Source organism: Aotus nancymaae, unplaced genomic scaffold, assembly GCF_030222135.1.
Source record: "Aotus nancymaae isolate 86718 unplaced genomic scaffold, 86718_ANA_hifiasm-v0.15.2.pri h1tg000036l, whole genome shotgun sequence".
In the NCBI taxonomy this organism is placed as follows: Eukaryota; Metazoa; Chordata; class Mammalia; order Primates; family Aotidae; genus Aotus; species Aotus nancymaae.
Window position 1 is genome coordinate 91,415,859 of NW_026988450.1, and position 12,626 is coordinate 91,428,484.

Genomic DNA, 12,626 nt, shown 5'->3' on the forward strand with positions numbered 1-12,626 from the left:
AAGGCAGGAGGCCGATGCCCATCCAGGTGGGCTGCTGGGTACAGGCGAGTGTGGAGGGCTGAGTGCAGCCCATGCTTCTGGGCACGTGTCCAGCGTGTGCTGTGGGTGTCCACCCAGGCCCAGGGTCTTGACCCCAGCCCCTTCAGCCTCTCCCTGCTCTCTGGGAAATGGCAGCTCCCACCGGTAGGAGGTGGGACACGACTCCTGGGGCCATGTATCTGAGCTGCCCTGGGAACACGAGGTTCTCAGGCTGCATGGCCCTGTTAAAGGCAGCCTCAGGCCCCAGGCTCCCGCTTTCACACAGGGCTCTCGTGGGGGCCGCGCAGGACACTCAGGTTGGTGCCTCCCTCAGGAGCTCTTGGGCAGGACTGTCACCTGGGTCCCTGCTGTGGGCCCCTGGTGGGCACGTGGGGTGGGTGGGGTAGTGGCCAGGGTGTGTGGGAGACAAGCCCTACCCTGTGGGCCCAGGCAGCCTCCTCCAGGAAGGCAGAGGACAGCACCTTCGAGGTGCCAGGAGGCCCTGCCTGCTCTGGCTCCGAGTGACGAGGGGCGGGGACACCCAGGCCAGGCACCATCACTGACCTCTAGGGGCACCCAGGCGTGCATGAGGTCAGCTGCCTTCCAGAACGGGTCAGGGGCTGGGGTCCCGGGAGCTGAGCTGAGGATGCCGAGGTTGCCCCTTCCCGGTGCCCTCCAGCTGCCTTCAGACTCGGGCACCTTGGAGCTGCCTCCACACGCACGGGGACACACATGCTCAGGAGTCCTGTTGGCACTCTAGCTCTGCTGCCCTCCAGGGCCCCAGGCCCAGCGAGGAGGAGCTGAGGGGTCCAATTCCCCGGTTCCGTGTCCACCCAACCTCCCTCAGCCAGGAACCCCAGAGCTGCCCACCCACCCCACCCCCGCTGTCTGCAGCAGGGCCTCAGAAGGGTCACACTGGCCCCAGGGACGCCCTCAGGGCAAACCGAGGCCTCCAGCCATCCCTTGGAGCTGTGCGGAGCTCTGAGTCGGGGTGCGCCCTGTGGGTGGTCGAGAGTGCTCCTGCAGCCAAAGGCGCTTTCCGCACATGGCCATCTTGTCTTTCCTCGGGGTTCACGGCTCCCCGAGAATGGTTTTCAGAAAAACTCTGTCTCTGAACACAGGAATAAGCAGACCCCACAGGGGTCCCTTCGTCCCCATGCTCACCTGACTGCTGTACCTTGTGTGTGGTGGGGGGCGGGGAGGGGGACAGATGAAAGAGAAAGACAGAGAAGGAGAGAAAACAGAAAATAGCAAAGTGAATTGACATCAGCAGCGGTAGCCGGAGCCGCTGAGGCCCCCAGGGCCGGCGCGCACAGCAGAGGGTCCCTGGGCTCCTCTGAGTCCCAAACCCAGGAAGCCTCCAGCAGGGTCCCCAGGCTCCATGCCCCGGGAGGTCCAGTTCTGGCCCCTGAGTGCAGGGCTCCCAGACACCTGGGGTGGGGGGAAGGAGTAGGGAGGGTGACCACCACCACCCCAAAAAGGCGGCCTCTGAGCCGGGCTGCCAGGAGTCGCTGGGTCCTGCACTTTCTCAGCCAGGAGAAAGGTTCTGTACAAAGGGCTCCTCAGGGCAGCGATGGTGAAAACTCAGGTGTCCCATGTCCTCTGCTCTTTACAACTTCGGACTACAAGAAATGAGCCAGCTGATTCCCATTGGAGAATGTGCCCAAGGCTCCCTGCCCCTCCTCGGGGAGGGATGGCCTCTGTGAGCGAAAGCCGGACCGGGCAGAGCCCCTGGCATCCGAGCCACCCGAGGCGGGCTGGAACCCACCAGTCTCTGCCGGTTTCGTCCCTTCAGCTCCTCTTCCGACCCACGTTTCTTTAATTCCCACCAGCACTTTCTACCTCAGACGCCAGCCCGGCGGCTCCCCTGCTAGGGTCCTGCTGGAACTCCCACAGAGACCCGAAGGCAAAGGCGGAGGCGGGCGGGGCCGTTCCTCCAGGTCTCTCCGCTTGAAACGACAAAACCACCTCAGGAGACTCACTCGCGGAGAACTCTGTCCCATCCCCAGAAAGAACCTCTGCTTCCCCCAGACAGAAAAGCAGCGCCGCCTCCTCCCAAGGAAGGCGAGTTTGGGGAGCCCTTGCAGGCCAGGAGCCCTTGCTCAAAATTTGCAAACCACGGACCCTCGCCTGCCTCTCTTCCGGCAGTGGAGGGAGGGAACCGTCCATGACACGTCCTGCGGCTGCCCTGGGGCCCTGTGGGGTGAGGTTTCTGGGGTGCTGCCTCCTTCCCGGTGACCCCAGTCCATGCCTAGCCAGCAGTTCAGAGGACAGAGGGCAGGCTGCACCTTCAGGTGGGGGAGGAGACGGGCGGGCTCTGAGGCCTGGGGACAGTTCTGGCCAACAGGATGCAGCAGTGCGTCTCCCCAGGGACGCCTCCTGCCCTGTGCCCCCAGCCTGCCTCAGTGACTCTCCCCAAAAGTCCCCTGGCCTTCCTCTCCGAGGGCAGCCGCAGAGGGCGCAGGTCTGCAGGGTGCGGGCTGGACGTCGCCTCGCTGCTCAGTGTCACCGAGGGCCCGTCCGTCACCCAGGGCCAGCACCAAGCCCAATGCAGGGCCCTCCTCTTCCTTCGATTCGGGGAGAAACACGGCAAAGCCGAAAGCCGCCGACAAACCAGCCAGGCCGCAGTGACTTGGAGCTAAACGGATTTATTTTGTGTGTGTATTTTTTTCTTTTTCTCAGTTTCGTAGCAAATGAAAAAAGAACCCAACGAAAACCAACAACACAACAAAACTCTCAACGAGTCGGCGCGTCCTCCACTCCGAGTGCTCAGGGGAGGGGTGCGGACCGGCTGCAATCCCGGAGAAGGCCCCTGAGGGCCCCAGAAAACTGGGCAGGTCCCCCCAGGGGCCTGGCCCAGCCTACAGGGGCCGGAGCACCCGCCTCCTCGCTCGCTCTCCCCGCTAGTCCAAAAAAGTGATGAAGCATTAAAGAAAGACTCCACAAACAAAACGAAACACAATTTAAATTAAAATAAAAACACTTTCTCCACCCGCCCCATGCCAGGAGGCTCTGGCCAAAGCCTCCTCTTAAAAAATTTTTTTTTCTGCTAGAAATACTCTGCATTACTTTTTTCTTTCACTTCTCTTGAAGATTAAAATAAGATATATTTTCCCAGGAGTCACAGATACCTTCTGGTGCATAGAGACAGCAGCTCGTGGTCCGGGCCAGCCCCACCCGGCTGAGCACAGGACCCACCCCCCTCCCCCCATGAGCATAGTAGGACAGCAGGCCTGGACACGGCACAGGTGACGTCCCTGGCTTCGCCCCCAGGGAACGCCAGTAGCAGGGTCGGGGGCAAGCGGGGAGGGGCAGGCAGGGGCCGGGTCTCTCCTGGCGAGCACACATGCTGCGACTCGCGACTGAGGGCGGGGCCGGCTGGGGAAGGAAGGGGCTTCCTCCGAGGTTTTCTTTCGCAATCACCAAGCATAATAAATATAAATACTTCGAAAATAAGACTGATTTTAAAACGGGGAGGAGGAGTTTAAAAAGGCAAGGAAAGGGAAGCTGAGACGAGAATGGAGGAGGAGGGCCGGGGCAGGCAGGGGCTACCCGGGAAGGGACGGACGGCTGCGCGGCCCCTCGGCGGGCAGGGCGACAGTGGGAACGGAGAACCGCGCTCGACATATGTACAAGTGGACGCTCGGAAAGAAGTTAGACCTGGCTCAAGTTTCCTTGGAAATCACCGTCCTCCGCGCAACGTCAGGACGGCGACCCGGGCAGACGCGCGCGAACTGGGGCCGGGAGCCAAGGGGCCTCCAGCCCCGCGCCCGCAGACTTCGCACGTCCGGGACCGCAGAGTCCGAGCCCAGCCCCGGGAGGCCTGCGCGAACTTGTCCCCGGCGACGGCGGCGCGGGCTCGGGGTCTGGCGCTTACAGGAAGAAGTCGGGCGCGCCCTTGGCCCCGCCGGGCCCGGCCTGCGGCGGCGAAGGCTCCCGCGGGAAACCAGCCCCGCCCGCGCCCCCGGGGCCGCCCCGGCCCGCCAGCTTCTCGTATTTCTCCTTGTACTGGTCCCGCTCCTTGGCCAGGCGCCCCACCTCCAGCTTCAGCTGCTCCACCTGGCTCTGGAGCTGGCACTTCTCGCTCTCCAGAATGTGCCGCTGCTGCACCCGCTTGAAGCGGCATGACTGCGCGTAGCCGCGGTTCTTGAGCGTGCGCCGCTTCTGCTTGAGCCGGATGACCTCCTCCTTGCTGAAGCCGCGGAGCTGCCGGTTCAGCTCGCGTACCGACATGGACACCAGCTGGTCGTCGGAGAAGCGCTCCTCCAGGCGCACGTGGTGGCCCGCGCCGCCGTGGCCGTGGCCGTGGCCGTGGCCCGCGCTACCGCCGTGGTGGTTGTGGTGGTGGTGGTGGGCGGCGTGGTGGTGGTGGGCGGCGTGGTTTGCGCCGTGGTGGTGGCCGGCGCCCATGTCGTCCGCGCCGCCGCCGCTGCCCGCGAAGCCCTGGCCCCGGAAAGCCTCGTAGGCCGCGGCGGCCGCCGGGTGGTGCGCGCCGTGGTGGCCGCTGCCGATGAGCGCCTCCACCGCGTCCTCGGGCGTCAGGTTGAGCGCCTCGGGGTTCAGGTGGTGCTGGTAGCCACTCATCCAGTACAGATCCTCCAGCGCCGGCTTCCCCGACGCGCCCCCGACGGCGCCGGGGCCCCCGCTCTGCGGCCCCGGGGCGCCCCCGGCCTGAGACGCGCCGCCGCCCCCCGCGCCGCCGCCCCCGCCGCCGGTGCCCGGGCTGGGCGCGCAGAAGCTGGGCGAGGAGGGCACGGAGGAGCAGGGCGTGCTGAGCGGCGTCGAGGACAGCGAGCCGGGCGGCAGGCGGTGGCAGAAGCGCTCGGCCTCGGGCGGCTCCTTCTTCACCTCGAACTTCATCAGGTCGAAGTCGTTGACGTACTCGATGGCCAGAGGGCTGCTGGGCAGCTCGGCGCCCATCGCCAGCTCCGCGGCCATCGCCCGGGGCCCGCGCCCGGCCGCGCCCCGACGGGTGGCGTTGGTGGGGGGGGAGCCGCGGGCCTCTCCCCCCCCTGCTCCCCGCGGGCGGCGGTCCCGGCGAGGGCGGGGGGGCGCCGGCTCGGAGCTGCGCGCCGAGGGGCGCAGGGAAAAGTTTCACGTGGGTAACTGAAGGGCGGCGCGCTGGGGGCGCCGCCGGCCGGGTGTCTCGGGCGGCTCAGGGCCCGCGCTACCGCCGCCTCCTCGCGGCCGCCGCCTCGGGCTGCTCCGTTTCGGCTCCCGCGCCCCACTCGCGCCGCCGGCCGGCCCCGCCTCCCACGGCTGAACGCCGAGCGGCGCGCGCCCCTTTATAGAGCCAGACGCCCGGGCCCGCCTCCCCGGGAGGGGCGCGCGCCCCCGGGCCAATTGGAGCCCCGGCCCCGCCGCCCTCATTTGCCTATCCCCATGGCAACTCGGAGCCCAGCTGTCAATCTCCTGCGGGAAACAGCTGTGGGAAGGGGTGGGGACCGGCCGCTGGCGAGAGGAGGGGACAGGGCCCTCTGGCGGCCATCACGGGGCACTGCACGGGCAGAGGGCGCACTGGGGGCGCGGGGGTAACCGCGGTTCCCAGGGGCCTCAGCTCCGGGATCCGGCGGCCGGAGAGTCCGGGGGAGCAGAGCGGGGCCGCGCCCGGGGACTCCCTCGGGGCCTCGTCCACCTCGGGCCACGCGGCGGGGCGGTCCTCGGCCCCCTGGGTTCGCGGCCCGGCCTGGACTCCGCCAGCAGCTCCGCTAGCGGCGGCTGCGGGACCTTCGGGCCTCTGGACACGGGTGATACCGCGCGGCCCGGCAGGGCGAGACGCGCTGAGCCGGTTATTTTTAGCCTGCGGCTCAGCGCGTTCAGGAATTTGGTCAACAAAGTTGCCGGCACCTCCGGGCGCCAGGACACGCGGGGCGGGAGGAGGGGGACATGCGCGTGGGGCCAGGAACGGAGAGCTGGCGTGTGGGGGCCCGCGGGGGGCGCAGGACTGTGGGGGTCGCGGAACGACGCGGGTGGGTGAGAGCGGCGGGGGCAGGGCCCCTGAGGGCGTTAGGAACCCCGGGCCCCAGCTGCCCACCGCCCGGGGCTGGAGGCGCCTTGCTGGGCCAGCAGTGGCACCGGGGTAACTGAGACGGGAAGGCAGGGATTTCCACCTGGCGGCCTTGCACTTGCTGGGAGGAGACAGCTCGGGGAAACGGGGCAAAGGCGGCGACGGTGGGCGGTGGGCCTGTGACCCCAGGTCCCTGAGCCAGCGAGTGGCTATGGGAGGCGGGCACCAGGAGTTACAGGGCGGGTGACCCGAAGTGGGCCTACTATTTTCTCTCTCAATTTTCTCCATTGCTGTTCTATGACTTTAACAATTTAAAAAAAAAATCTAAAATGTAACCACCTGCATAGAGAAAAAAGCCTGCAAGAGTTGGGCAGAGGCCAGAGGAAGGCCTGGTCAGGGTGCCACGGGTTTTGAACCAGCCTTTCTCTCCCTCTGCAGATGTCTATGATTTTACAGCAAGAAGACGGCCATGCGGTGAGGACTGAACACCTGCTTCCCATGGTGTCCCAGGTGTCCCTGGCCCGCCCCTGGCCCTCCCACTCCTCTGGGCAGAGCTGGGACTGCAGATTCAGGAAGGCCAGGCCTTCCTCCCTGTGACAGGGCCAAGGAAAACATGAGACCCACATGCAGGGACCCCTCTGCCCCGATCCTGTCCCAGCCAGGGCTCCGAGCTCCCTACCTGCTTCAGCTCGTTCAGGACTCAATGCTGGAGCCCATCTCCCATGGCTAGCTCACAGCCACCATCCCAGTATCATCAGCCTTCCACAGATGAAGAAATGAAGGCCCAGAAAAGTGGGCACACGGCAGGGTCAAGTCCCCATGCCAGGTACCTGGACTCGAGACCACATGAGTGGTCAGCCAGCCAGGGTGTGGGGTTTCCTTGATGGCACCCGGTGTTGAGAGGGAGGGAGGCCCGGGAGGGAGACGCCCCCGTGCGGTGGAGCTGGTGGTAGTCACGCTGTCTGCACCTGCAGCCCAGCAAGAGTCGCTGGGGCTGGAGGGCCCTTACACTGCCCTCCGAGGGTGTAGCCGCATTTCTGGGCACCACACCCTGGCGGCCCTGGGCTCGCTGGAATGGGGGCTGAGGAGGAAGGAGAGAGTATTTGCATCGGGCTGTGCCTCCGCCATCCCCGCCGGCTCCCCGTCGCATTGTGCCTCCTGCCAGGCCAAGTAGACCAGGGGAGGGTGTTCGTTCACCAGCCCAGTAGGACTCCGGCACACCCGTGGGAATGAAGGAGGTGCCTGACCCCAGGCTGTTGCAGTGAGAGCCCTTCTGGGGGCCATAGCTCCTGACCTCAGGCCGAGGGACGCTGACTGCTGAGCCCCCAGCCATGCTTGGACTCTGGCACAGGAAGCACTAGTGACTCATCTTGCTCTGAGATGGGGCAGAAGCTGGCGGAGGCTGGGGTGGCCTCAAAGATCTGCCCTAACCCACCCACCCCAACCTCAAGGCCAGACTGGCTGCCTAGAAGTCACTCTTCCCTGGGCTCCCAGGAGAGGCGCTCTCCCTTCCCGCCAGCCTCCCAACCCAAGGGCTTCTCACACCCTCCAAACTTTCAGCATTTGGTCCTCACAGAATTCCACAGGGGCAGCCTGTGTGGCTGGGTAACTCAATGCACTCAACGGGCTTCTCTTGAACAGCTAGTGTACATCAGCCCGTCTGCCTAGGGGGCACATTCCATCAGGGAGGTGGCCAGGGTCCCTTGTTGAGAAGCCTCCTGAAACTTGACAGCACAAGGCAGAATTATTTCATCCATGGGCTCTGGGGAGATGTGTCCTGGCAATAGGGGCACAGCTTGCCTCTGATCCTGACAGTGGGAGGACTTGGGATCTGGGGTGATGGGACAGCTGACAGATGGTGCCACTGAGTAGCTTCTTCACACCCAGGCCTGGCAGATGGTGGCAGCTGTCTGCCAAAACAGCCGCTTGTGATGCCTCCACAGGGCTGCTCCCCGTGGCTGGTTGGGCTTCCTCACAGCATGGCTGCTGGTTCCCAGTGTCTGTGTCCCAGAGAGGAAGGTGGAGGGACACATGTGCCTTAGAAGCTGCTGCACTGTGCTGGTGGTCCTCGTGCGTAGAGGTCAGCCAACCCCCTGGGCAGGAGCACCAACATTATCTGTGAGGAAGGGGCATGTGGGCTGGGACACACTGTTGCAGTTTTTGGAAAATACAGTCTCCTGAGTAGGCCTCAGAGAACAGAACGTCAGCTATAAAAATAAGTAAAATGATAGTGGATTTGCTTTCTCTTGCTGTCTCACAAATTACCTCACGTTTAGAAACTTAACACACATTTGTGGTCTCGTGGCTTCTGTGGGCCAAGTCCAGGCAGGGCTTAGCAGGGGCCCCTTGTCCAGCATGCAGTCTAGGAGGTGGCCAGGCTGCAGTCTCAATGTGGGATGGGGAGCGCTCTGTCACCAGGCACCATCAGGCTGTTGGCAGAATTATTTCCTCAGGTCTGTAGAACTGAGGCCTGGCTTCTTGCTGGCTAGAGGCCTCCCTGAGCTCCTCACCAGGTGTCCCCAGCACAGGCCCTGCTCCTTGGGCTAGCCAGGAGAGACTCTCAGCGGGGCATAAGGTACTGTGATCACAGCTGTAGCATCCAGCCACCCTCCTGGAGTTTGTTGGTGGAAAGGGGTCACCCAACACTAGGGGGTTCACGAGGCCACTTTAGGGCCTGTCCCCCACGCACGTTTGTGAGAAGGTGGAAGGTTGGCTGGGTGGGGAGTGCTGGGTTGGTGGGGCTGGTGGGACCTCATGGACACCTGAGCAGATGGAGGGGTCAAGCCCTTCAGGCTGGGAGCAGGGGCCCAGAGCCCCTGCCTGGGAGGGACATGGAAGGGCCCAAGGTGGCTGGGTCAAGATCTGAGCCCGAGGAGGCTGGTGCAGGGCCCAGGAAGTCATCATGGGCTCCCAGAGGGCTCTGGGTGGAGGGAAACCTGGTATGAGGAGGGACAGGGACATTGGGGTGCCCACAACCTGACCCCTGCGGCCCCCTCTGCTGTCCACCATGGGACCCCACGCAGTCTGCTGTCTGCTGGGGCCCTGAGCTCACGCATTTTACTGCGGGAAGGGGCCAGAGGGGACTGTCCGGCACAGCTCCTCCATCCCTGCCAGAGCGCAGCCGCACAGGAGGGCTGAGCTGACCGTGCCAGGCCACGTGTGGGCCTCGGGAACCCCCACCCTGCCGCCGCGTGGGCCTCGGGAACCCCCACCCTGCCGCCGCGTGGGCCTCGGGAACCCCCACCCTGCCGCCGCGTGGGCCTCGGGAACCCCCACCCTGCCGCCGCGTGGGCCTCGGGAACCCCCACCCTGCCGCCGCGTGGGCCTCGGGAACCCCCACCCTGCCGCCGCGTGGGCCTCCGGAACACCACCCTGCCGCCGCGTGGGCCTCGGGAACCCCCACCCTGCCGCCGCGTGGGCCTCCGGAACCCCACCCTGCCGCCGCGTGGGCCTCCGGAACCCCACCCTGCCGCCGCGTGGGCCTCAGGAACCCCCACCCTGCCGCCGCGTGGGCCTCCGGAGCCCCTACCCTGCCGCCGCGTGAGCCTCCGGAGCCCCCACCCTGCCACCCCAACAGTAAGTGCTCTGCGCAGAGCCTCTCGTAGAGTCTGGAGTGTCATTTTTGTGGCATTTATGTAGGTGGGAAAGCCTGAGCAGGGAGCCACGTGCTACACACTCCCCCAGTGCCAGCGTTGCCTGTGTGGAAGTTACCATGGCAGATGGAACCTTCTCTGTCCCACAGACAGAGGCTCAGCGTCTTCTGGGCTGGGGGCCTGCTGGGGCTGCCTCCACCCGCACCCTGCTCCTGCTGCTGGGGAGGGGGCCTCTTCCACGCAGGGGCTGACTTGCAGTTAAAAAGCAAAACAACCAAAAAAACAAACCCAGGGCCTCCGGAGAGCCCCTCCTCAGCCTGCCCACTGCTCCGCCCCTTCCTTGTGCCCCTACTCAAGCACGTATGGTGCACCTGCTGTATGCCAGGCGCCAGTTAGGGCGCTCGCTCAGCCATGAGTGAGCAAGCCCAAGCTCCCTGCCCTCCTGGAGCTCCCGTGCTGGTGGGCACTAAGTGAGGCAGGGTCAGCACCCTCAGCTCAGAGGCAGGATGGGCACAGGCCTAGCCCAGGAAGGTGCAGGGGCTCCCGGCTGACCCCCAGACACTCTCCCTTCCGTCACCTCCCAGCCCCTAGGGGGGTCCAGGCCAGCATCCGACTGCCCAGCCAGCACCCCTATAGACACAGGGGGCACAGATCCACACTCAGAAATCACTGCTGCACCCCCTGCCCACCCATCCACCTTCCCCAGGGGCCATGGACTCTGCCCACGGCTCCCACCTCTGCAGCCATCACATCTCCCTCAGATGAGGTAGCAGCCCTAAGACCCATCCTCTTGGCGCTGGGGGACGCTTTGCCTGCCTGAGACCCGGCCATGCCCCGCCAGGGCTGAGGATTCCCCTGGGGGATGTGTGCTTCCGCTGTGGGGTCTCCATCCAGCTGCCCCAGCACACGCCACTCTGCTGCACACATGGGCTTGGGTGCAGGCTTCCCCTCTCTCCTCAGGAGGACTTCCCTGTTCCAACCACCCCAGCAGAGGACAGTCCACTAGACTGTCCTCACCTTGGGCCATGGTCAGTGCAGGGACAGGGACTCCCCTAGTTCCGCCCTCCTGGGTCCCTGGGCCAGGTGCTCTGGCAGAGCAGTCGCTGGTCTGCTGCCAGCTGCCCCTTGGCATGAGGGTCCCCATCTGACCAAATGGGCACACTCCATCCATGCGGGGGACAAGCAGGGACTAGTGACCAGGCAGAGCCCAGGCTGCACAAGGTCCCCAGGTGGGGGACTGGGACCCTATGGTGGCCCCACCAAAGGCAGTGTCCAGCCTTTTCTGAGCCTTCCTGCTGGCCACTCCTGGGCAGGGGCTGCATCTGGGGACAGTGGGCCTAGCCCTGAACTGCCATCACACCCCCTTGTCCAGGAGCAATGCCTGGGGCCTGCTAGTGGCCGTGCCATGTGGCAGATGGCAGAGCTCACAGTCCCAGGCAGGCACTGACTGGGTGGACGGGGAGCCTTTTCCCCACCCCCAACCACCCACAAACATTTCATGTTTCAGGGGCCGTGTGCCAGCCCCAGGGTGGCTGAAGGCAGTGTCACCCATGGGTGGGTCCAGCTGCCCACGGGGCCTGCGCAGACACTGCCGGTGGCACAAAGTGAGGTTAGAGGGTCAGCCGCCTCGTGTCCACCCGGTGCCCATGAGTGGTCCCAGAGAGCCCAGTCTGAGGTGCAAGCCCATGACCCCATTTATCAAGTGGCCCAGGAGGGAGGCAGGGAGGTGATTTTAAGAGGTGGCCACAGCTTGGGACCCCCAGTCCTGCCTGGTAGCCCCTCACGATGAGCCAGGGGGAGAAGGCACAAGGCTGAGGGGCCCCACGGGCGTAGGAGGCTTGGGCCCATCGGTGGCCCCGACGCCTTGCCTCCGCCAGCCCTGGCGTTCTGTGCAACCGGCCTGGGAAGCAGGCCCCGCAGGCCGAGGCTGCTGGTTTTGGTGCCTGCTGCTGCCAGCTGCAAGCTGTGTCCCTGGTCTCCCCTCATCAGCCCAGTGCCGGACCCACGGCCCCCTCTGCTCCTGGGGAAAGGAGGGTGTGGCTGAGAGCGGCCAGTTTGCCTACTGCTCCAAGTGGGCATGAGGGGCCCTGAGCATGGACACGAGCCCCTGTGTCTGGGACCCTGTGTCTGGGTGAGCCAGGCCAGTGCTGGAGGGGACTGAAGCCAGCTGGGCACACCCCACCCACAGCGCTGGCATCCAGAATCCACTGTCCCACCCAGTCCAGCTGCAGCAGGACCAAGGCCACAGGCTGGGGCCCAGGAGCGCAGAGAAGACGTCATGGCAATGGCCACCACGGAGATAACTGGAAACCGCCGTGTCACCCAGCACTAGCTCTGGTGGAACTGTCCTGTGAGCCTCGCACGCCTCATGCCCTCTGATGCCAATGTCAGGATGCCCCACTCCAGGGTGGAGGCCAGGACCTTGAGGGGACAGAGCCTTCTCCCCACCCAGCGTGTGGACCAGGCCAAGGGGCCCCGCGGGGTGTGGGGTTGGCAGTGGCACGGCCACCCACTTGGAGCCCAGGCGGGCAGAGGGCACGAGACGAGCATCTGACTCCAGGCTGCGCTGTGGGGCCCCTGAAAGTTGCTGGCCTGCCTCACCCAGGGGCCACCCTCTATTCTCTGGAGGTGAGAGAAGTGGGGAGCAGACCCCCAGAGGAGCCTGGGCCCCTCCAGGCCTTGCCTCTCCCAATCCAGGTCCCTGACACAACCTCAGCCAGGCCTCCTGGCCAGGCCCCTCCAGCACGGGCACCTTTGCAGGACGGGGGAGCTGGGAGCCAGCCGAGCTGCCCCGCTCACCATGGCCCCAGCCTTTTGCACCCAGGTCCCCAGAGTGCCCCCCAGGCCTTCCCCACCCCAGATGGCACTGGCTCAGGCCTGGGGAGAAGTTCCTTCTGACCTCCAAACTATCCTGGGAGGTAGGAAAGGGGCCCCACGCTCCTGCCCACAGGGGCGGTGCCAACCGCCTGGTGGTGGTGTGGCAGCAGTCAGGACAAGTCACCAGGTTT

At 65.3% G+C, this 12,626-nt stretch overlaps 1 protein-coding gene across 1 annotated transcript; it reads right to left on the reverse strand.

The window, feature by feature from the left end:
- Positions 1-3,891: 3,891 nt before the first annotated feature.
- MAFA (MAF bZIP transcription factor A) lies at positions 3,892-4,956 on the reverse strand. The gene has a single exon (XM_021672068.2). The coding sequence runs from the start codon at positions 4,954-4,956 to the stop codon at positions 3,892-3,894; it is 1,065 nt and encodes a 354-aa protein (XP_021527743.2).
- Positions 4,957-12,626: the final 7,670 nt, after the last annotated feature.